The sequence below is a fragment of the Pungitius pungitius genome, chromosome 19 (genome assembly GCF_949316345.1).
Source record: "Pungitius pungitius chromosome 19, fPunPun2.1, whole genome shotgun sequence".
NCBI lineage: Eukaryota > Metazoa > Chordata > Actinopteri > Perciformes > Gasterosteidae > Pungitius > Pungitius pungitius.
Window position 1 is genome coordinate 6397584 of NC_084918.1, and position 24102 is coordinate 6421685.

The 24102-nt window shown below is 48.3% G+C and overlaps 2 protein-coding genes across 3 annotated transcripts in view; one reads left to right on the top strand and one right to left on the bottom strand.

Annotated features, from left to right (window-relative positions):
• The first annotated feature begins 186 nt into the window (after window positions 1–186).
• On the top strand, window positions 187–10945 carry LOC119198353 (centrosome and spindle pole-associated protein 1). The gene is made up of 30 exons (XM_037455397.2): window positions 187–668; window positions 766–849; window positions 938–1035; window positions 1158–1238; window positions 1994–2095; window positions 2262–2458; window positions 2907–3137; window positions 3254–3331; window positions 3810–3901; window positions 3986–4082; window positions 4195–4252; window positions 4368–4597; window positions 4690–4796; window positions 5176–5239; window positions 5430–5541; window positions 5738–5885; window positions 5978–6124; window positions 6224–6303; window positions 6418–6561; window positions 6662–6793; window positions 6874–6972; window positions 7066–7123; window positions 7219–7345; window positions 8028–8164; window positions 8812–8940; window positions 9028–9095; window positions 9202–9265; window positions 9773–9876; window positions 9987–10101; window positions 10383–10945. The coding sequence occupies exons 2-30, from the start codon at window positions 801–803 to the stop codon at window positions 10607–10609; spliced, it is 3375 nt and encodes a 1124-aa protein (XP_037311294.2). The 5' UTR covers window positions 187–668; window positions 766–800; the 3' UTR covers window positions 10610–10945.
• arfgef1 (ADP-ribosylation factor guanine nucleotide-exchange factor 1 (brefeldin A-inhibited)) overlaps window positions 10839–24102 on the bottom strand; it is a 33553-nt gene continuing 20289 nt past the window's right edge. For both annotated transcript variants that reach the window (XM_037455395.2, XM_037455394.2), the window contains 28 exons: window positions 23754–23893; window positions 23532–23640; window positions 21639–21840; window positions 21443–21554; window positions 20615–20820; window positions 20409–20493; window positions 20122–20287; window positions 19741–19892; window positions 19522–19650; window positions 19266–19424; window positions 18823–18967; window positions 18653–18743; window positions 18483–18523; window positions 18190–18359; window positions 17771–17922; window positions 16838–17010; window positions 16562–16722; window positions 16165–16295; window positions 15880–16009; window positions 15647–15782; window positions 15141–15279; window positions 14786–14858; window positions 14417–14576; window positions 14185–14324; window positions 13913–14084; window positions 13689–13827; window positions 12580–12697; window positions 10839–12103 (listed from right to left, as the gene is read on the bottom strand). In XM_037455395.2, coding sequence (XP_037311292.2) covers window positions 11882–12103; window positions 12580–12697; window positions 13689–13827; window positions 13913–14084; window positions 14185–14324; window positions 14417–14576; window positions 14786–14858; window positions 15141–15279; window positions 15647–15782; window positions 15880–16009; window positions 16165–16295; window positions 16562–16722; window positions 16838–17010; window positions 17771–17922; window positions 18190–18359; window positions 18483–18523; window positions 18653–18743; window positions 18823–18967; window positions 19266–19424; window positions 19522–19650; window positions 19741–19892; window positions 20122–20287; window positions 20409–20493; window positions 20615–20820; window positions 21443–21554; window positions 21639–21840; window positions 23532–23640; window positions 23754–23893 — 3953 coding nt within the window. In that variant the 3' untranslated portion in view covers window positions 10839–11881. The remainder of the gene's footprint in view (window positions 12104–12579; window positions 12698–13688; window positions 13828–13912; window positions 14085–14184; window positions 14325–14416; window positions 14577–14785; window positions 14859–15140; window positions 15280–15646; window positions 15783–15879; window positions 16010–16164; window positions 16296–16561; window positions 16723–16837; window positions 17011–17770; window positions 17923–18189; window positions 18360–18482; window positions 18524–18652; window positions 18744–18822; window positions 18968–19265; window positions 19425–19521; window positions 19651–19740; window positions 19893–20121; window positions 20288–20408; window positions 20494–20614; window positions 20821–21442; window positions 21555–21638; window positions 21841–23531; window positions 23641–23753; window positions 23894–24102) is intronic.

Sequence of the window (24102 nt, forward strand, 5' to 3'; positions counted from 1 at the left end):
GAGAGTCAAATAACTGTCGAGGACTCACTGACATCTAGCGGTGTTTCTTGGAATAGCAGAGCTCCTCGTAAAGCGTTTGTTTTCATATCTTTGACACTGCTAAAAGTTAGACCTACTGTGACAAGCACATTAAAATACAGCTAATGTGATAATAAAACCAATTTACAAAAAGTCCATAAGCTAAGCGAAAAGTAAGGCTAGCGTAACGCTGCTGGTGCCATGGGCAAGTTTAATAATCTTTTGTTGTAAGGTTAACTAGTAAGTACACTGACATTCTCCTGTGGTTTCTAAAAACCAATACAGAATAACTCAAGGACGCATATGATTTAAAATACCATGTATTTTCCTTGTGGTGCATGTCGTGTTAGCTAGCTTACTTATTAGCTTCCCCCCTCTGTTTCATGGTTGCCTATAGCAACAACATGATGCTTTTCGACTTGCAGACAATCGGTATAGGAGACAATGTGTCCCTTTTCGGTCTGCGAAGGCATATTATATGAATATGAAGAATACTTATGCATATAATTATGTATGATTTATAAAAGCCAGTACGAAGGTTTGTAGTGGAGCTCGGATCTAACGTTACATAGTCATTAACTTAATGGACGCGCGACGTTTTTCAAGGAGCAGGAAGAGGAAACAGCCGAAGACACATCACTCAAGTCGAGGTATGTGAAATATTAATGCTCTGAGGCTGACGGCGTTGTTGTAAAGCGCAAATGTACGGGACGTTTTTTGACACCTTGCGTTATCGTCTTTCAACAGTCAAGTGTTGGTAATAAAACCGGCGAGGTGTGGATATGCCTCCAGCGTCAGCAGCACCCACGGTGCCCCCACCCCAGGACGGAGGTATTGTGCCTCTCATACGGAGCAGACTGCACTCTTTGAGAGTAGCTTCATGTCAAACACGTTGTGCTATACATTTCATGCCTTCCAGGTTTAGGTTTTTGCTTGCTGCTGGGCACCGACTATGAAAGGAAGAAGAAGAAACTTCAGCAGGAGCTGCAGCTGGACTACGGACATTATGCTGCCAAGGTCACGTGATGGTTTTATAAAAATGATCATTTTATGGTGGAAAAGACGGATGCCGCTATGTTGCCTCTTTTTTTGCCTTTCGCTGAGCCATCCTGTCCCATGTTTCCATATTCTGTCTCCAGATAAAGGATCAGAAAACTGGTGAACCTCCAACCCAAACCCAGGGGTTCTCCCTCCCTATTGATGAGAAGATATCGGTTCAGGTGCGTCTGTGTGTTACTTATGTGCCTAGTTGGCTGTGAAAAATACTATATGTTTGGGTTTATTTTTCTCTCTCTCCATAATCATCACGAATGGAATGATACTGCAAATGGCAACCTGTTTTTGTTTAGTGCCTGCTGACCTGTTAAAGCTTATGCAGAGTGACATAATGGATAAAGTGTCAGCCTCCAGAGCTGGGGATTGGACATTTAGGTTTCACCTGATTTGGTAATAATAACCATTTGATAGTAGCTTGAAGAAGTAATTCCCTGATAATGCAGTGATGAAGTGACAAATTAGCTCTCTGACATCCCGGCCCTAGCTTAGATTAATGCATAATGCAACGTTGTATCTATGATGCAAATAGTTCAGGTGTCGCAAACTGGATCACTGTTCATGTGACAAAAGAGGAGTCTATGAAAGGTTATTCTGAAACCAAACCTAATTTAAGTGAATGAACAATGGACTGCGTAAATTAGCCATTTAGGCAATTTGAAGCAGTTCACATATGTGTGTGAAGTTTACCGTGGGGGTGTCATGCAGAGAGGAAGTCTGCTGCAGCAAGGGAGAGAGACAATGAGCACGTGGACCAGCTTTTATAGCCTGAAAGTTAAAAAAAGGGGATTGGGTTGCACATGATATTGCTATAAATAACTCAGATTCCAACACAGCTGGAATCGGAAATATATTTAGCTGGTGCTCTGTCTGAATTAGATGGCTGTTCAGACACATGACTCTGAGTGTGCTCCTTCCATAGGAAAAACTAAGAGAAGAAAGACACAGAGAATACAATCTTTTCCTACAAGAAAAGGCTCAAATCGAAACGTTTAAGAGGGGAAACCCTCCTGTCACTTCAAAGGTAATGTTAACAATAATTAAACACATTAAAAATGATTCAATTCGGCTTTTTCTTAAACACATGGTCTTTATAAAACCGTTTTTTTTGCTACGTGTTTTAAAACTTTTAAAGCATCATGGTAAATGATTCCAATGTTTAATTTTATTTTTCAATTTTTTTCTTTCAGTCCGGACACGATCAAGCCCCAGACAAACAGCCTCCTCCCAGGGAGCGCCCCTCATCCAGCAGAGATGCTGCCAGCCTCACTGAGGCAGCGGACCATGGAGAAAGCCCCGGGACTTGGGGCCCAGGGCACCGGAGACAAAGGCGCCGGCATCTCAATACACCAAAAGAGCCTCACAGCTCAGAGGAGGAGCCAATGAGGTTTGTGATGCTGCAACAGAATCCTTTGTAAATAGCACAAGTATTCCAGCTTGACGGCCAATAGCGCATACATTTGCTCAATCATTAAAATAATCCATGCCAAAACGGGGTAACTGCAACACAAGATCGCTTTTGATCACCCCCCCCCCCCCTCTTATTCACTTATTGCTCCTCCTGCACTTCTCCTGCATGTCGTTGCCAATCATTGTCACCGTTCTCTGCCGTTGAGTTGAGCCACACTCGGTGAGCTGTTAACACGTGGAACAGTGATGGAGGGGGTGAGCCGTGGCCCAGAGAAGCTGGATCGATTGCAGAATGAGGCTTCGCCCCCCCCCCTGTCTCTGAGACCAAAAAGCTCTGCAGGCAAAGCGCGAGGACTCGTTAATGGTTACCAGGTGTGATTGTTGTGCCGTTACCCATGTTACACAAACACACACTTTCCTCCCAGGGAGCGGCCTGCCTCCAGGAGAGACGCTGCCACCCTGACCGACGCAGGGCTGGATGGAAAGGGCACTGGGACTCGGGGGCGAAGGCGTTGGCAACTCCGCAGACTAAATGAGCCCCGCAGCTCTGAGGAGGAGTCGATCATCCTCACAGACACAGAAGAGGAGTTGGAGTCCAGACGCAGGAGGCGACGCGAGAGAGGCAAGAGGAGAACCAGTGAACCCAGAGCTAACAGGTGTAGCTTTTTCTTCCTGTCGTATGATTTTGAGCTTTGTGTCTGTTATTACATTTACACCATTAGAGCAGGTATGCTGGTATAATACCTCTCCCCCATGTGTGTCTCTATGGCAGAGCTCCTCAGGGCATCAACAAGGCAAAGGCTCCTGGAGGTCATGACCAGAGCAACAATGAATGGGGCTGTGAGCCAGAGTGAGCACGATTCATTTTCTACGTACGGTTTTGCTTAAATGCAGCAACGAGATTTGTGTTCACATGCGGAACCTGACATCCAATAACCTCCTGGTACAATGCGACGTGCATTTCCTGGAACATGATTGAATGAGCCAACACAAGGTGACTGTAACACAACCGACCGGTGTAGCTCCTCCTCCCCGTTATGCAATTAAGTGGAGCCACTCTCAGCTAGCGGCTAATGTGTAGCACGCTGATGGAGGGTGAGCCCTGGCCCAGCTCCAGGCGAACAATCACTCACGCCGGCTATATATGAGAGTGTAGCTGGATTGATTGGAGGATGGGGCTTCACACCCCCCCCCCCCCTGTCTCTGAGGCCAGATAGCTCTGCAGGAAGGCGAGGAGGCAGTGTACGAAGCGTAAAATGGTAGCTGGGTGTCACCCTCGTAGACTGTCAGTAATCGGATGACTCTTGGGGTGCACCTGTGTTTAATAGTCCGCAAATGCACGACGCCATGAGGACGGCTGCAGGATCCAGAGCTGCTACCAGTGAGGATGCAGCCACGTTTGCTACTGGACTAATGATTGGTAAGTACCGTTCTTATTGACTTACTTTAATCTGCACCGTGGGTGACGCCACTTGTTTGTTGATGGCTCTCTGTTGTCATGCAGGAGCAGCAGAAGACCAGGCAGCCTCTCAGATGAGGAAAGAACAGTACCAACAAGATCTGCTGGAACAAATTGCTGAACGGCAGAGGAACAGAGTCAGGTCAGTGTTACTTCACTGAATGGTCATTTTTTTAGAATAGTTTCAGCTGGCACATCCTGGAGATTCAACGAAAACACAAAAGATGGTTGGATTTGTACATTTTGTTTTAAAGGGAGAAGAACCTTGAGCTGGGGGTTGCCAGCAATGGAGCAAAAGACCAGGACAGACCGGTAGATCGAATTCTGACAGTTAAAAAAAACAACAATCCCACGTGCTTGAACCCATACGATGATGTCAATACTAAATGTTGCCTCATTTCCTTTGATGCACCTGACCGATTTAAAGCATTTCGGGGCCGTAAGCCGCGGATACGACAGCGGGAGGCGAGATGCTTCCCGAGGGGACAGGGAGCACAGAGCTGCCCCACGAAAGTCTCATCTGGGTAACAGTCCAGCTGTCAGTCAGCTCACAGAGAAGACTGTGTCGGGAACCAGAGCGCCACAAGGTGTCCCCTCGATGAACCACTTTGAGGACGGCCGCCACAGGGACTTCTCAGGAGAAGTGGCCGAGCCGAGGTAACTCACTGTGGCTTTGTGTTGGCATACATGCACCAAATTCACAACTCTGCTGTAGATATAATGTTGTCTATGTGATTTGGGTTTTTCAGGGCGGCTGGTTTTCTTCCCCCTTCAACTAATAACTACAAGACTCCCTATGACGCCGGTTACTACTACTATGGGACCAGCAATCCATTACATCTTCCTTACAATCAGAGTACAGTATTTCAACACTCATGTTATTTTTGCTTGTCCTTGTAGGCAACTATTGCCATTTATTATGGAGCCACTTTATTGCCATATCAATGGCTGGGAGGACGTCATAAATCTCATTTCACTGCATAACTGATTTTATTATTTAGGGGATATACAGTTTATTTGATGAGTGCAGCAGATCCAGGTGGATCTCACTTCCCACAGCGGGTGTTTGGTTAGTTATTTTCTTAGTTTGAAGCCATATTCTAGCCCAAATCTTGGCTCACAAATATTTTACTATTAGAACCTAAATATATCCGACATGTGGCAGCAGATAGCTAGCAAAACTGTTCAATCCGTTAGTAAGCCCCATCTTGTATTTTTTGCATTTTCTTCATTAGATCTTCTGCCTGGAGGGAGGAGCCAGTTTGGGGATTTCCACAGTCCTCGTCAAAGACACACTGAGTCAGTTTAAAATATTTGCCATTTTATGATAAACACATTTTAAAACAATGTAACATTTGGGAACACTTCTTTATAATGAAAATCAATTCAAAATGTGAGATCTTTGAAATAAGTAGATGGTCATGAGACTTTGAGATTTTCCTCCAGAAGAGGGCTCTCAATGCAAAATAACTGTGTTTCCGCCCTCCAGAGCGCCTGACCAGCCCCCTGCGCCGCCCCATGCCGTTGGAGAGCTTCCTGCAGACAATTCCCAGTGGAGGAGAGCGAAGGCACTGAGCCACCAAGAAGCGCTCCGACAGCAGGTACCACAGTGGGCCCCCAATCCCTTTCATATGTGATAGTAACTAATGTCACAAATGAGTAACTCCGGTCAGGAGCAGAGATCACGGTGCTTTTAGCATTTTTTTAGAATTGTGTTGTAGAAAACCTTCCACTGGAGAGGTCTCTCAGAAAGCCAATCGACTGTTAAAAAAAACATCTCGCCCGCCTCGTGTCCAGATCATAGAGAGACAGGAGCTTAAAAGAAGAGAGACGGAGGAGAAGGCGCGATATGATGCTAAGATAGAGGCCGAGATGGCGGCGTACAACCCCTGGGGGAGATGTGGAGGAGGAGCTTCTATCAAAGACGCGCAGGGCAACCTTGTCAGTAAGTTACGGGTTCACGTTCCCCGTTTGATGGCGTGTACAAACAGTAGCACAGCTGTTTTTAGGTGTGTATAAAAGTTCCCATGCCCTCAGGTGACTTGAATCAAATGCACAGGACCAATGAGGAGTCATCTCGGAATCCCGTGTCCAGGAGGAGCGGACACACACAAAGCTTTCTGATGACTGATGGACACACTCCTGTAGACAAAGGCCGGTCTCCTCTCTCCCGTCGTCTATCAGGTAGTGTTGAATGGCTCTGAGCCGCTGTGCCAACATGGTGGCAATCTGGCTCTTGTCGTGTGTTTGAGTGTGCCGTGCACACATCGCTCTCCTCTGTAGGTGGCTTACAGTCCGGCTCTGTCTTCATTCGAGGCTTCAATGATCCGCCAGAGCAATTGAACGAGGACCTGAAACAACAGGTAGGTCCTGCGCCGCAACCTTCGGTCCCCGCAGTTAAACTGCTCGGATGCCCCTCCTACTTGTGTTCCAAATAGGTGAATTGATAAAACCACATGATGTGTCGTTATCAACAGATAGAGGATAACAAGCAGAGGCAGAGGCAGGAGATGGAACGTCTGAGGATCAAGGAGGAGAAAGAAGATCAGATGCTGGCGGACCAAAGGGCTCGCATACTGCAACGATATGAAGAGGAGCAACGAAAGGAAAAGAATATTAAAGTGAGGAGTTCCTCTCCTTGATGACGAGCACCTCTGTCGTTCCTCCTCACACTGGGCCGGCCTTCCAAAAAACCCCCAAAATGTCTTTTCTCTCTGACAGAAAGCCAAACCTGTGGTGCGCCACGAACGTAGACAACAGCACCAGGAGGAGGAACAGAGCGTGAGACTGGAGAAGAAGGGACCCGAGAGCGCCAGGGACAGAGAGGAGCAAAAGGCGCGGTGCAGCTACGAGGTACAGTGAGCCTGAAAAGATGGTCGCTTTCACTCTTATTTAACATCTCCGGGGAGTAATGTGACTCGTTGAATCGGCAGAGAGAGCCCTCCCCTCCAATCCCGACCCTGCAGAGGAGGCAGACCCCTCTCGTGGCATCCAGACCTTCGTCTGCTGAGAGCCGACTCACCTGCAGGACTGTGAGTCGCTGCAGGAAACACATGCTCGTGTTTTCAAATCGAGACTCTTGTCAATCTAAAATGTCAAAAAACGGCAACACATTTTCACCGCAGGAGCCGTCCGTGTCGACACCACATTCTCACCGAGTCCCTGAGAAAATCTCCCAGCTAGGTAAGACTAGTTTATCTGTGCCCCACCCCCCCCCTCCTCCCCAAACGTCTACCTCCTCTTAAATCATCAACTGCCACCCACTCAATCAATTTCAGATGGTCAGCAGGAAGTGATCAGAGAGCTGTCCACCCTCCGTGACTATCTGAGAAATGAGCAGAGGCAACTGGAGGTTCAACTAGGCCAGACAGATCTCCAGGAGAGTTACTACTCTCCCCCCTACAGGTATTACAGTCAGACTGCCCGGGACCACAGGGGTCATTTGTGCGGCATCCCGTGCCCAGAATTAATAGTATTTGTTTTATTTGTACCTGGCTAAAAAAAAAACCACAATGTTAATTTAGCGTTGTTAAATGGCTTGATTTTCTTCTATTCGTATTTAGGGAGGCTCTGAATGAAATATGGCATTGTTTTTGTGGAAATTCCTCCCCCCGATCAGGCAGAACTGTGTTCCTAGCTACTTGTAAAGTCCCTGCTTGTATGTCAATGAATTCGCACTGCAAATCATCAGTGAAATTCCTTTGGACTTTGGACAGTTTCATAGTTTCCTTTGGTTCCAGTGTAAGCTGCTTACACAGAAAGCCCCGTGCTTTAGGCCTCATGAAGTGGTTTAAGTCCCTACCTACCCTCTTCTTTGGCCTCCGGAAATGGCACACCCATGATAAAAAGAGTGGAGGTAAAGGGAAACCCCAGTAATTGCTATACTGTGTCATGTATATTGTGTTTGGTACTGGTTCTGGCTTGTTTGGGCCCCATACGGGGTCCTCACTGAACTCTTTCTGAACACGGCCGACCTCACGAGGGAGACTGCAGTCTTAACGCACACCGGAGAAGCACTCAGCAGAGCGAATGATCGGGACATTGTTTTGTTTGTTAAACGTGGGCTTTTCCTCCCTCCCTTGCTCAGACCCACAGGACGACCCAGAGGAACCTTTGAATCAATGCTCAAGCAGACTGTCCAGCAACCCACCAGGAATCCCTTCTCCAGTCCTGCAGTTGTTAACATGCAAAATATCAGGGAGTTTAACAAGCTTAAATACAGAGGTAATAACTGATTCTAACTTTAAGCATGTGATTGAAAAGCCTTCCTCTAATTGCCTTGGTCACGGCCTGGATGTGAGGACAAGAGACTGAGAAAGGGGCCCCTAAACCGGCTGGGCATCACCAGGTGGTTTCGGCTTCCCAGAGCTCCATCAGTCCTCCGTCTTCTCATCTCATGAGGTCATGGGAGGCGTCCATCAGTGACAGGCAGTTGGGCAGCGTAAACGGAGAGAATTTGATGCAAGCGACCAAGGAAATGGCTTTGGATTGGTTCCCAGGCCGAGTTAATGCAGGAGCCCGAAAGACACTCACAGCTCCAGCTTTTAAAACCCACATTTTCGACAGCAGGAAACCAACCAAATGATCTGTCCACCTTCTACATATAAATGTTGGATTTATGCAAACCGTACATCTGAAAGCTGCATCAGATCCCTTCCATACGCTCAAACAGGACTTCACTGTGAGGAATCTATCCAGCCTGCGCATCTGCTGAGTCACAGACAAGTTGTTGTTGTTTCGGAGAGTGGAGGAAGAGGAGGGGAGAAGTCAGATATCGCTCAAACAAAAAAAAACCCACATGTCACGTGTTATCGCTGCATCCGTTAGACGAAAGCCACGTGATTGCTCCATACTGATCTATCATTTGTCAGACACAGCATCTCGTGATCACGTGTACCCGGACCCTGGCGTTGATGGACAGAGTCCGGACATCCAACAGCAGGCACTTCTTCGTGAGCGGGAGCGCAGAATCAGGCTGATGAAGAGAGAGGAAAAGCACGGTAAGTGGGCACACACACCCACACACACACACGCTGAAATATCTCCCGTTGTGCTCTTTAACTCGGCGTTCTGTGGTCTCCCGACAGACTCTGTGAAACAGCAACTGAGCCACTGTCCTTCTGTGAGTGTCCACCAACTGAGCCACTGTCCTTCTGTGGGAGTTCATCGCATGAACGAGATGCGCTTCATGGTGGCAGGCGAGTCGAGCACATCTTGCAAATTGTAAAGTCAATTGTTGCGTGTTTGTTTTTTCCTCTCAGAGGAACACACCTGGACGCTACATCCACAGAGACTCCACCATGCCACCTGAGACCACTTTGATTGGTAAGCCTGACTAAACATAATCTGTTTGTTAAGACTGTCCCCGTTCTTTTTTTTCTTCTCACTTCAACTATGAAGGAAGTGTTTACATCAGCACGCAATGCGCTTTGGGACTCCCGACCTTTTTTCACAAAAGGTGACGTGGCTGGGGAAATCAGCTGCACACGGCCTCACAATACCGCACTACAACAGCCTCTGCGCCAGGGTGGCTCAGCTCTGTGCCAGGCTAATTGTGACACATGCCACCTCATGTCCCTGCTGGGTGCAAGGGGCGCATGCCAGCTGTGGGGTGGAGATAGCACTGTGCCAGGCATTGGGAATGAGGGCAGTGGAGACATTGTCTGGTGCAGAGAAAGAGGCCTTTTGAACACTCGCCCTTTTCTCATCCAAACACCTTCCAGGAAAAAGTTTTACACAGTGTTCAAACTAAATTAATTATAGGACTGTAATCTCCATCAAGAAGAGGGCTTTGTGTGTGTGTCTGTGTATAACGTGAATGGCTTTTGTCAGGTGTTTACAGTGGAGATGCACGTGAAGGGCCACCGCATCATCGCCGTCGGCCCCCAGCGGAGCGCCCCGAGAGCACAGCCTCGCCAAGGAGACATGACTATGACGTATGGTGCTCAGAGTCCTTTTTGTTGTTTCATTTGGTTTTGGTTTTACTCATTTCATTTTCTTTAAATCATTAAATCCATCCACCGTCCCTCTGATCTCATTTGTACAGGAAGTATCAGAGACCACGGCTCAGTGGGACCGGATCAAGCAGCCGGTGACTGGTCGGCACCTGGGATCCAACGTCAGGGCCCACGACAAGCGCCCCGTCACCAGAGAAGACACCGGTGAATACTTAAGCGTTTACATACATGGCGGATGCTACAATAGCAAAAGCCTAACCGGTCCAGCAAGTTGCAGTCCACACAACTAGAGTTGCTATTTTTTGCCAGATTTTTGACGCGCTTCGCTTTTTCATTTAAACAAAAAAAACTATACTAAAAAATAAAAATATATATCTGCTGAATTGTATGCATAGATTGCTCTTTGATTGCCGGAATAAAACCGTGTGATTAATATCCAGAGAGGCAGCCTGATAACGAACTGGATGACTTGTGTCTGTGTTCAGCCCGGGAGAGGCGCGTCTCCATGGAGACGGTTGCCACAGAGGCCCGGCTGCACGGAGAGAAAAAACAGCGCGATGGATGCTGCACCCTGGCTGACGCACGGCGTCTCGTAGCTCCTCCTCCTCGGGTTGGCTGTGTGAACGTTGTTGCAGAGGAATCGCTTTCTGCTGACCCACATGTTATTTGTGCGAGTGTGTTACATTGCTTTAAATGCTTGTTTTCAGTCTGACCGTAAGAATATTAGTGTCAGTTAGTTTAGAGGAAAAACCATCTTCGACAAAACAGATGGTTTCACTCTGGGAAAAAATTGCTTTTTAACCTGCAATAAAAGTTTCTCCATGAAAGTTCTATCTGTAAATACACCATAATATATTCATGTGTTAATGTAGTTATTTGTGTGTAATGTTAAAATGAACAACTAGCATTATTTAGAAGTCAGCAAAGCCTTTCAAATCAACCAAGTTCAAAAACTTTATTGACCTAGAACCTGATTAGAATGCCAGATGATGTATCGTACAGAAAGTTGTACATAATCCTTTTTGCAACATAGAAAACTTTACATTGCTGTCTCATATACATTTTGTTTTCTACATCCATAAGCAGGAATGCATCCCATTCATACTTAAAGCACAGCTAACATTTGTCATTTTCTCTATACATTTACATTTCCCGCAGACAAAAGAAAGAAAAAACATTAAATATATTATTAACTTTTGATTTTGTACACGAGAGTGAAAACTAAACTCAAACATGAAAACAAACTAGTGACTCAAAAGCAGCTAGCATCAGGTTGTTCTCTTATCTTTCAGTTTCAGAAGCCCAGTTATTATCTCCGATAAAAACCTAAGAACATATAAAATGGAATAATTTAACCCTTCACTTTCCACGTTTATGTTCAATTACAAATCGTACGGTAGAGATGGTAGAGTCAAATAAATTATCACAAAAGTAAAATCTCCAGTGCATTCAAAACAGAGATCAAGTGCAGCAAATCCGAGTGGAGGGGGGGAAAAAAAAGATAAAGAAAAATAAACAAAATCTAGTGTTAAGATTATTTTACACTGCGGCAGATCTGTACAACTAGTATCATCCCAGAGGCTACCAGTACTACCGTAAGCCATCTGCGGTGCAGACAGAAAGATCATCATCAATGTGGGACAAATGTCACATTTCATAGTTACTAAACATGTCCTGTTGCATGTTGTTCCCTCCATTCACTCTTTACTCTTTTAAATATACAGTAAGAAGCACACATCATTTGAAATATATTCCTTCTGAGCGGATCAGAGATATGGTTAACTGTCAGCTGTTAATCAGTAGTCTTATCCGATGCTACACCTTGTGGCCGTCATGGTGACGGAGCACTGTGTCGGGGGCCGTCTGTGTGGACAAGGTGTGCGGTGACAGGGTTACGGGTGCAGGGTGGGTGGTGGCAGATAGCCGTCCCTGAGGGGGGGGGGGGGCCTCAGAAGGGCTCAGTGTTTGAGGGGGGGGGGCGCCGTCACTCGACCTCGTCCCCGACCTCCGGCTCCGCCTGCTGCTGCTGCTGCTGCTGCTGCTCGCTGTGTGCCGGCTGGGGTTCTGGTTCTGGCAGCCGCGCGATGTGAAACACGAGGCCGATGCGCAGGTAGAACTTTCTGAGGACGGCCCGCAGCTCGGGGATCAGGTCGAACTGCATGATCTCACAGAGAAGAGGGTAGTACCGGGACGCATGCACCTTGAACTGTGGGAGGAGACCGAGACAGAAGCACACATGTCTATGAGGGCTGCAAAGGCTAATAACTAGCTGACAAATAGCATTGTTTTTTTTTTTTTAGGGAGAATAAACGTTTTTACAGCACATCAGTTTTTCTGAATCTACATCTAAAAGAAATAGTCTGAATAGAATTGTTTTGCAATGCAAGCAGTTTTGCTTATTCAGCGACATAGATTCCACATTTGCTGTTAGTCTGTAATCACACCAGGGCCCCAACAATAGCGTTCCTTCTGTTTGGCTGTCAAGCCACTCATTTAAATCCGTGCACATCTGGTTCTACCAAATGCAACAAGCTGTAAAAGCGGATGAGGATTGGAAAATAGCTCGTATTTCACTCTAATGCACTAAAGTGTCAAAATGAAGGACAGACTGTCCCGTCTGTATCGTTTTCAAGGATCTGGCGTGTGCCAGGGAAGGCGTCATCGGGCGTGTCGGCTCCTTACCCTCTCGTCGCTGATCTTCAGCACCCTGGTGAGGAAGAGCAGCAGCAGGTTGGTCCAGGCCTCTCTGTGGCTCTCTGAGGTCAGAGCCAAGAAGTAGGCGACAGCCCCACTGCACACACTGCGACACACACACAGAAACATTTCAGAACACAAGAAGGAACACCGTTACTTAAGCGAGGAAGTATCTGCTTCCCTGCTTTGCTCGTCACGTGAGAGAATGCCGCGATGGAGAAGATGAAGATTGTGTTTCGCCCGTTAACTGCTTATTGAAACCGCTGAAAACGATACGCCAGCTTTCTTCACAGTTTAAACTTGAGGAAAAAAAAAAATGACGCCACCACTCTCCTCCTTTGCACCAATGAACTCAGGTAAACAAGGGTCTGTGTGAGTCTAACTGTGTTGCTTCTGCATGACAGGATGAGGGAAGTTGGAGAAAGTGAGAATGATAATAAAATGGATTCTTGATGACACACATCAATGTCTCCATAAAATAGGATTTCTGAGCAACTTGGCCCACCATCCATCCATCTCTTCCACCTCTCTCTCCGAGACAATGAATATTTCATCCTGATATCATCATCAATTTGTGGGCGAGGAAGGGGCTGAAGCCGCTTTGAGAGGCGCCAAACAAAGATGCAGCGATGACAGCAGCGCTGACTGAACAATGAAACATCAGTGTGTGTGTTCTTCACAGCGCGTGGCATCTGTTACAGAGAACTGCCGAGCTGTGCACGAGTAACTGACTGGAGATAGTTGAATAAAAAAAACGTGTCCTCTCAGGATCGGTGTCTTTTCATGAGACTTTTTTATTCCCAGGCAGTGATAGAAAACCTGTAAAATAGTGCCCCCCCCCCCCCCCCCATGTAGGTATTTTCGTAACAGATTTGGGTAAAAGGTTCCTATTTATACTGCAGGAGGGATGTTAAAAGGGAACCTTTTATTCTTTAAGACCTGGAGCACTTCCAATCACTACTAACCGCGACCGTAATATTATGTAGGCGCATCATCTATTCCCCGATTGAGTTTTCGGAAACCTAAACCTAATTTGAGGTGAAGGAGTAGGTGTGATGCGCGTCATCGCCCCGCCACAGCCTGTCCTTTTGTCTTACTCGAGCAGCCGTCTCTGGACCTCCTCCCAGGCGTCCTGGCGGCTCTCGTCTGTGTACATACGAAACAGGATGCGCAGGCCGCACGCCAGGCTGCTGGTCTCCTGCTTCAGCAGGTTGGGCTTCGACTTCCCTTTGAATCCTTGCAAGCACGCACAGAAACCCACCGTTACATTCACAAAAGTCTACATATATTCCTTTGAATGAGGCCGATCGTCGTGCCCTACCTGCTTTCCACAGCAAGGTGCGCTGCTCGTTGTTGGAGTTGAAGGCCTTGGCGAAGTCGTGCGACTCCAGCAGGCAGTCCAGCAGCTTGAAGAGCTGTTCTGAGGTCAGGTAGCGGTACATGCCTTGGGCCTGGGTCTCCGCCGTGACGCTGACCGCACACGGGGCGTCCCGCTTCAAAGAAGGCAAAGCGCGAGTCAGCTCGCCGCTGCCTTTAGCGACGCACAAATTGCAGCATAGAAACAGACGCAGACTCTTTTTTCTTTTTTCTTACCTGGGCCGAAGCAAAGTTCTCGGCGTCTTCCTTCTTGCTTGTGGCCGGAAAAAACACAATGTTGTCGATAGTCTGGATCAGCTCAAGCTGCACGACACACTTTATCAGCAAAGCTGTGAATAAGCGCTGCTCCTGGGCCTCTGTGGAACATAGAGGGGGGGGAGGGGGACATCAGAATATTTACCGATGAAAACGCTAGCAGTCGGGTCCGCGAGTAAAAGGACAGCCTTACTCATCGGGGTCCTGCTGCGGGAGCCGTCCTCACACATGCCCGAGGCGGCGCTGTACTGACTCTGCCGGCGGTTGTCGGCGGCGACCCGATCGGCGCTGCCGATTGAATGCTGGTCGTCGTGGCGGGTCGGAACATCCACCGACTTCTGGGAAGTGGAGTCCTGAGACAGAAGCGGGCAGAGAGAGACTGTAAGGCGCCCTTTACTACGCACTACGCAAACACAGTGACGGTCTATTAATTATGTATAAGAAAGTAAAACGGTGTGGCAAACGCTGGTTTCCAAGCGGGAAAATTTCTCAGCGAGATACGCAGAAGACATTGAACAAATATAGCGACAGAAAAGAACGGATGAATACTTGTTGACCGTACCAGCGGTTTGTCTGAGAGGCTCGGTGCGGTCACATGTTCTCCCTCTGCTCCTGCTGGTCTCCATGTTAACAGCCTAAAAAAAAAAAAAAAAAAAAAACACAGGTTTACACAGTAAATCACATTCATTCGTGAACAGAATGACCAAAATGACTCTCACTCCGTCTCATTTGATTGGTCTTGGTTAATTGGTATTGGCCATTTTCCTACAAATATCCAATGTGTGGTTTGCCTTTCAAATTTCATTTAACATCTAATGTCACAGTATCACTGCAGGTTCATTTGCATCCAAAGGTCAGCGCACGGCATGTTCTCTCACATCAGTGAGGTGCCCTTTGCATGCTGTGGAGGAGCTTACGCGTGTGGGATGGTGGTCTTGAAGATGTCCAGCATGCAGTTGCATGTCTTGTCCCAGGTCTCCAGGGAGAATTTCTCTCCATTCAGGATTACAACATTCTCTAGACAGTTGGTGCCTGAACGAGCGAGCTGCTCGTTATCTACAGACGCACAGAGGAAGAGGAAGAGGAGGAGGAAGAAGAGGAAGGGTTAGGCCAAGGACCATGGAAGGGTAGATAAAAAATAAAAAAAAAAGTGATTAAAAAATACGTAAGATATTTTGATGTAAGGAATCTACAGAGTATATAAGTGCCTTTGTATAAAGTGGTGGAGCCGTATTGATGAAGTATTTTAAACTTCAGAAGCAAGTTCTGTCGCTTCAGCCAAGCTGCGGTCACGGCTAATGCCTCTTGATATTTTCACCTCCATAAACTGTTATGGCTTAAAGACGAGAGGACTCCCTTGACCTTGCTGTCCACCCAAAAGACAAATATAGCAGGGAGGAGAAATGAGTCGCCGCGTGCTCACCTTGCTGCACACACCAGTAGAGCTGAGCCAGAATGTCATCCAGCAGGACGTCGTTGAGGGACTCAAAGTATTGGGTGAACACATCGGAGATGGCGTAAAGTGCATGGTTGCAGGTGGTGGTCATCCACTCCGCTTTCTGAGAGTGCAACACAACCTCAGTGAGGATTTCTGTTCTACAGCACAACGCTTGAGACGAGACATTTGGCCTAAAAATGCGCTCGAGAGTCCTGCACCTCGGTCTGTTGCTCTGGCAGCTTCATGTTGTCGAAGATCCTGAAGACAATTCGGAAGAGGTCTTGCCACCAGTGCTTCTCAAAGGTGTGCCCGTATGTCTTCATCACTTCAAACATCACGGTCAGCCCTCTGGGAGATGCGCACACAAACACACACACACACACACACACACACATTTGTCCTTTATTGGCGTCTAAAGTAATAGATGTTTAAATATACAGCTTTGTGCTTTTAATGGCGCCTGCCGCCAACTGAAATAACAGGCTAAAGGTGATCCCGCCTACCTGGTCCTGACATCCAGCTTGCACCGGTTGATGATGCAGGAGAGCTCGAAGAGGATGGGGAACCACCCCCGCACCCACACGCGGTCCTCGGGCGCTACATTCATGTCGTCGCTGGTGTAGTCTTTGAAGGCCTGGAAGAGAAATGCGAGGCATGTTCACCGTCTCGAAACAATTAACCCTCTTAAATAAATGAAATATCAAATAAACACGTGTAGGATCGCTCTCTTTATGCCTGATACACGCAATCCTCCCTCTAAGATGTTATGGTTGAGCAAATGAATATAGTAGCATGCAAACCTGCACTGCTGAACGTTAGAAAGAAGACGTTTAATAAAAGCATTATTCTTTCACAGTGCGGAGTAACCCGCTCAGTATAGAGCACGTCTAGTGCATTGACCTGTGGCCTCTCTGAGACATATTTGGCGCAGTGCCGGATGAGGCGGATGGCTTCCATGCTGGTGTCCGGGAAGGAGGCGTTGCAGGCGAACTCGGACAGACACTTGACGGCGTCCTGGAAGGAGTCGATTGTGGCCGCAAAGTGTTTCTCAAATACGTTTGCTGGGAGACAAATAGGAGGGAGTAAAGGGCGGAATCAGCATTTTATTCCTAAAATAAGTTTCCGAACGATTACCCTCGAAGCCATTACCCTCCCAGGTGCGTGTGCTGGACTCACTGACTATATGGCCGGTGGTCTGGAAGGCCAGCTCCACGATGCTCTCGTCCTGGTCAGAGGCGGCCAGGTGGAAGACAGAGAAGATGTTCTTCCAGCCTGAGCGGATGTTTGCTGCCTGGGAGTTAACCATCTGAGCTATGCAGCGCACCACCATGTCTCTGATGGTGGGGGATCTGGAACACAAATACAGATGGTAGGTGGGGGGGCGGGGGGAAGCAAAAGCAATGGAGGAGGAGGAAGCAATCAAACGGAATTTCTCCATTGACGTGAATCACCTTTGAAAGCTCTCGCTTTTTTTTACAGCAACAGTTGCCATAGTGAAAAGCATTTCCAACAATTCACTAGTAATGAATGGGAGAAGCGCTCTGCCTCTGCTTGCCATTACACACACACACACACACACAGACAGAGAGCGCGAAGAAGAGAAGCATGCATGCGTCTGATGGACACGCTGTGCTGCAGGGTCTACATGGCTGCCCTTCGTCTCATCAGCCGGTATATATTCACACGGCTCCTCCTCTTCCCCCTGAATGAAACCTGCGCTGCGCTGAAACAGCTTGCCTTCTGACACGCGACAATTAAGACGCCAAATCTAACTAATTTAGCACTGATGGCTATTCAAACTCCATTCAAGACTCGGACCGAGCAAGGGGGGCGGGGGGGTGTTACGTGGATTCAATGAAAAGGTTCATCCAAAGAAACCTGAAGTGGGTCATTCACTACATGTGAACAGAGACAGCGGGAGAAGGAGAATGAAAAGCAGACGAGGCACAGAGCTGCCACGGAGGTTTTGTGTATGTGTGTGTGTGTGTGTGTGTGTGTGCGCGAGTCTGCAGCCCAGAAATAGAACGAACTAAAAAGCCACAGCACGAGACTCTGAACTACGGCCACACGTGGAAGCAGCAGCAGCAGCACTCAAGTCACACACGGTACCTGTTCTTTTTCATGATGTGCTCAAAAGGTCTGAGAAAGTCTTTCTGGAATCTGAAGTTAGCCAGCTCCCCTTTCTCCAGAAACTTCATGGACAGTTGCCTGAGAGAGTCCACTGCGAAAATGGCCACATCCTCATTGGAGTTGCAGCCGACCTACGAGGGAGAGAAGACGTACATTTCAGAAAGATCTCCCTCCTTAAGCGGCTCACCCTCCAGCAGGAATTTATTTGTTTCTTCAAATCCATTTCTCAACATAATGAATGATCGCGGTGGAAGAGAAAGTAAATAGTTGTTTGCAGCGCACTTCACAGCTGATGAAGTTCATCCTCATAATTTTGGACCACGTAGATGATCAGTGTCCCTATATTTGTTAAAAACGTTTCACAATATCTGTCCCTGCGCTAAGCGATCCACACCCACCTTGTTGAAGTGGTCTCCGATGACCTCCCAGATCCTGGACCACTGCAGCCTGATGCGCCCCATGTTGTAGTAAGAGATCTCGACTATCTTCTGCAGGCTGAACATGCGTGGGTGTGTGGGCGAGGCCAGCTCATCCATGGACACGGCACACAGCCAGCGCACAAAATCCACTGGCCAACAGAAAGGAGACGTTGCTTTGTGCGTGACAAGTGATGCACGGCGGTCCAAAATTGAGAAAAGAAATGCTCCTGTCCTTAAGGACCACAGTGCGAAGCTACATCAGCTGGACTCACCTATTGCGTTACCATCCAGTCTGGTAGAACCGGTGAATATCCTGAAGCAGATAAACAGGTGACGGTTATTCTTCACAAAAAGACGTCGCGTTGCAAGATTTAATGACGAAAAACGATGAGACCAATGTCGGAAAAAGAAAGATAACAAACTCTAATAAAACAGTGACTACCTGTCCACAGCCACCACCACGCTCTGAGAGCTGGTCTCTCCGATGGACTCCTGAATGCTGGCGATCTGCTTGCGGTCCACCGTCCCCCCGACTACACGGCGAAGCACAAAGCTTTGTTTACCGAGTGTGGTTTTTAAACCGAGAGTGTGAGAGAGTGTGTTGATGCTGACCTAGGCCGAGGTACTCGTCGTTGCTCTGCTCCTTGGTACTCGTGATGAACCCCTCTTTGCTCCTCACCGTCCCTGAGATGTAGCGCGCCTTCACTCCTGTGCCGATCAGCTGAGCCAGCTCCAGCTGACTGATGCACTTTGTGATCTGAAAAGGGGAGAATCGGGTTTAAGAGCCGACGAGACGAGAGGCTCAAACCGCCTGCTGCCTAAAACATCCAGGAAACCCAACAAACAAAACGCTGCGTCACATTCGGACAAATAATCACACAACAATCATCGTCATTCAGATGGAAATCAGTTACACTGATTACACTGAGCAGAAACCTGCAACAAAACGTTGATTCCAAAAAACTGCTTGAATAAGGAATGCAAGGTGAGGCGACATAGTTTAAAGGACGAGGAAGTAAAGCGAGCAGAAAGGGGGGGGGGGGGGGGGAGCCAACCTCGTGCCAAGAGTTTCCGAGGTAGTTGCCGTCGGTGTGGGCCACAGTGATGAGGGTCTTGATGGTGTCGATGTTCTTCTGCTTCATTTCGGAGATGCCAGAGCTGGCGGTCAGCAGGGTGAACCTCGCCAAGGCCTGCACGTACGCGTCCCTCTCCAACTGAGACCAGGGGAGAAGGCGGCGCGTCAGAACACCGCCGGGTACGAGGCGCAGCGAGCGAGCGATCGAACCCCCCCAGGGTGAAGACTGCGCCTACCTGTATGCAGAAGATGCACGCTATCCTGATGGCGCAGCGGATGCCCTCCAGACACAGCGAGGCCACCTCCGTGTCATCGCAGTCCTGGAGACCCACGCTGAAGGCCGCCAGGAACGGTGTCCACGCCAGCTGAGGGAGCGGCCGAGAGGCGCGAGGTTTACGACGTGTGTGAACCTGCGCGCGTGTGTGCGTGAGTGAGTGTGTGTTTGCGCCCGCTACCTTGAACATGGGCCTGACGTGCTCCAGATGTGTGGCGCTGGTGAAGGGAGCCTGCACGTGGCTGACGGCCTCCATCAGAGCCTTGGCCGTCTTCGCCATTTGCTCCATCTCCACGTTGTAGAGCAGGCGCCGCTGCTTCTCGCTGGCCACACCTGAGCAGGAGCACACAAATACACACAGTCACACACACACAGCGTTTCATTTCTCGCCCGATTGTAATTACAAGCGGCATGAAACGCTTCCATTGAATGGGGCTCTCGTTCATTTATTCCTCCTCCCGTCTCATTTGAAAGCTTTGTGGCAACAAAGGGCTCGGGGTAACAAACGGGAGTCTCAGGATCGATTACCACCTTGAAGACACCCGAAGCAGGCGAGACTCACTCTGCTTGCTGGATTTCATGGTGAGCTCTTTGGTCTCCTTCATGGCGATCTTCTTTCCGGCGATCTCGTCGTAGATGGCCGAGAGATACTCCTCGGGGAGGTCTTTGCTGTCGTTGATGCCGCGGTTCATTTTGATGTATTGCTCTTTTGTCATTTTATTCTTCACCTTTGCGGACGAGAGCAAGGACACGGGTCAAGAGCCGCTCACGCAATCCCGTCAAAATCGTGCCCCCCCCCGACACCCGACGGGATGCCGAGGGGACGTTTAGCGGAGGTGGACCGCTTACCTGTGGACTGTGAAGGTCTGTCGTCAACATAATGATGGAGTAGGCAAGGACGTAAGCCGTATCAGCACTGGCAAAGAGGGTTTGTCTGAGAAACGGAAGGGAAGAGGAGGGTGGACAAGACAGAGTGTATTAATAGCAGCATCTTGTGTGTGTGGGGTAGGGGGGGGTGTATTGAATCCAATTCAGCTATTCCCACGTACACCCACCCCTGATTGCATTCAAGATATCTCGCTGCAAATTTCTCCATGAGCCGGTCGATCTTCTGGGCCTCTCCGGGGAGCCGGAAGCCCTCCAGGAAGGTCCTCAGTGCGGAGACAAAGTCTTTGCCCTGGAAGTCCATTTGATCCACGTAGGCGTACATCACCTCCTTATTGAAGCGATCGTTGTCTCCAAGGAATTCTCCCACTTGAGTCTAGGGGAGCAAAGAAGCCGGTCACATTTTAACGTACAGCAACTGAACACGAGCGACAATTGACGCGTAGCGCAACGGCACGGTGCTCTTCATCGAACACGTTTTTCTTTTCCTTCCTTTTCGCCAATCGTACAGCAGCACAGTCCCGTTAGCGCGGATTAGACGAATACACCGAGGGCCCCGCTATTCTGACCAGGTGTTGTGAGCGCTCTTTAACGCCGATTACCGCTGCACACCGACCCCCTCGAGTGTGTGCTCCTCGTTAGAGTTAACATTTACGCCGCTGGTGCACAGGCTTCGGATCATCGCTTGGCTTCTGTGTGGTCTGGCTGGCTGGGGAACGAGGCCGAGGGTGCACCCCGGTGTTAAACCAGCTGTCCTACAGTATGTGACTTAAGGTAAGTGCAGTCTTCCAGACTGGGTAGAACATAAATATGAATGATGTTTCATTTGTATACTGAAATAAATAAATGTATATCAATAATGCAACTGAGCACGTAGTGTCCATGTTTAAATAAAAGTACCAGATCTCTCCCTCTCTGTGCACCGAAATGAGGTCTCATAATCAACAAAACCAATATTGACCGCCTGCAATATCAACAACTTGGAAGTAACTGGTTACCGAATCGAGCCTCTCTTCCTGGTGCAAGAACTGAGCGAGATCCTCCGGGGTTGTACCCAGCATGCCTTGCTCCTGAAGGTACTGGATGCCCCTCTTTGGTTTCTTGTTGAACCTGTGCAGAAGCCAAAGACAAAGCAGCGTGCTGCAGCCAATGCAGTATCACAGAAATGAAAAAAAAGGGCGTAATTCAACTTACAGGTCGATGCCTTGCTCAATGATCTCCTTTTGCTGTTTGAGGACCTCAAACTGCTCGGGGTTGTCGGTGCCTGACATCTGGGTGCTGTAGCTGCCGATGCCGGACGAGGCCGTGGAGTCCAGGGAGTTGATGCTGCCGTAGCGATTGATGGTCTCCGGGGCCTTGGTCTCTGTGCTCTCCTGCTCCACCGGCTTCTCTTGGCCTGGACAGCGACCGACACCAGATAAGAGCGTCCACAAGCCGCGAGACACGAGATGAAATACACAGTATTTATATTGTTATACTGTAGGGCGCGAGACCCTCCCCCCAGGAAACCATCAGAAAAGTTTTTTAATTCAAAGTCTGGCACAAACCCAGCTTGGAGGCTTTGAGGATGAGCTAACTTAATGCCAGCAGTGTGCAAGAGGCTTCAGTAATTGAAAGTGGAAACTGCAACACAGGCAGAAATCAAAGGAGCCCGAGGGCTTCTCGATGATTGTTGTTGGCAGGGAGGGCACGCACACTGTGTGTGTGTGTGTGTGTGTGCACCCAGAAACACAGCCTGAACCCACCCCAGAAGACACACACTTCATCACACAGAGCAAAAGGCAAGGCGGCGTGTGAGGGGAGGAGATTAGAAAAAAGGTGGGTCATCTTAAAAAGCGCCAGTCAGTCAACTAGTTAGCGGCGAAATTGAGAGGCTCTGAGTGTTGTCTGCTGTTAGTGCTGTTGTTGCTGTGGGGGGGGGGGGGGGGGGGGGGGGGTCCGCCCTGTAACCCAATGTCAGCTATCTGATTACTGATCGGAAACTCTGTAAAACATTCAGGACAGTGTCACAGTAACGTGAGAGGTGGAAAGGTGGAGGGGGGGGGGGGGGGGGGGGGGAAACTTTGGTGCGAGTGGGGTAACGGGAAAACCCACCAACGAGCACAGGTTATAGAGGGGGAGGCGAGTACGAAACCATCTCAAGCTACAGGCACAACTAGGCTCAGAACAAACGCTTGGTATCACTGCAACACGTTCTAGCAAGAACTCCACTACTCTACACTAACGGCGAGGGAGAAAAGGACACAACAGGGGGGGGGGGGGGCAATGAAAAGGAGGCGGGTACGGTGCTCCAATGCATCACACAATTCAATGTATTGCGACCACTAATATCGTTGCAGTTCCATTATATGAGAAAAAAGTGAATTTGACTATTTAAAAAAACACAGGCTCGTGGGATATCTTCTACAGGACCTTTTCACAAAAGTGCAACTAGGTGTGAGCCCCTACCCTTGAAACAAAAAAATAAATAAAATATCTCCAGTGTGCAGGGGTCCCAGAGGCCAGTCTCACACACAGGACAGGGCTCTGTTCTGCACTACAGCTTCTGGATTAGCCCGTCCGCGATGCCCTCTGGGCTTTATCTCCGTCTGGAGCCGAGCTGATGAACGCTCGCTTTCCTCCTCACGGCGATATCTTCCCTGATGGATGCCAACTGTCAAATCCTACAACTGATTGCAGTCCAGCTGATGGATGTGAGCTTTATCGCTAACCCCGGTTAACCTCAATGATGAACTGTTGCCAAAAAAAAAAAGAAGACCGGGTGCTCCAGGGAAAAGTCCGGCTATATGCGGGTGGCGGGTTTCGTCTCCGACACACACTTTAAAGCACAAGTTAAATAAATTCTCCATTCTCAAACCCCTTCTGATCACGTCTTATACGGAAGCAACCTTCAAGAATGACTTAATGCGCTCCATCGGAGGTTCATTCATCCTCCGATAATAGTGATTGGATCGGTAGTTCAGCCTCACATTAACCTAGTCTAAAATAAGAGAGAGTCTACAGACTAGATATCCACCGGTGTGTAGAGTCAGAATGAACCCGATTGGGTCTGGCAGCTGTCGCAGTGAATGATGCTCATGTTCTTACCGAGGCTGGTCTGGGAGTTAGGGTTGACGTATTGGTCTTTACTCCATTCTACCATACATTTCAGGATGGACACTAGACATTCAAGTCCCTTCTTTCTCAGGGTCAGCTCCTAGAAAGGGTAACAACAATAAATGACAGTAAACAACTGTAAAAACATCAATACTAAACCTTGCATCCATTAAACAACAATAAGAAATGGAAGCACGTGTATTTGAATAGCACCTGTAGGGTCGTCGTGCCGAGCTCATGGCCTCCGCGACCCTGCGCGATTTTTGAGAGGTCATTGACCAACCGCTCGAATATGTTAGCAGCGTTCAAGTCACAATCATAGTTCACGTAGATGTCCACCACACTCTGGGCATCTGAGTGAGAGAGAGAGAGAGAGAGAGAGTCTTTCAGTGAGAGTCTATCAACAAATATAGACTGTGTACACAGAAATAATTACAGGTTAATAATTACATGTTATAATCATTTAATCAAAGGAGGCATGCCATGCTTATTTTCAGGTTCATACTTGAAGAAAAAAAAAAAAAAGTTCCCGTCTCTTTAAGCCCACCCTTTCTACACGTAA

What these genes read in the sequence shown, in the direction of transcription:
- LOC119198353 (XM_037455397.2), top strand. Translation starts at nt 801, where the DNA reads ATGCCTCCAGCGTCAGCAGCACCCACGGTGCCCCCACCCCAGGACGGA. An exon ending in AAGAAGCGCTCCGACAGCAG is followed by an intron (nt 5,542 to 5,737) that starts GTACCACAGTGG and finishes CCTCGTGTCCAG; the next exon opens with ATCATAGAGAGACAGGAGCT. An exon ending in AACTGAGCCACTGTCCTTCT is followed by an intron (nt 9,096 to 9,201) that starts GTGGGAGTTCAT and finishes TTTTCCTCTCAG; the next exon opens with AGGAACACACCTGGACGCTA.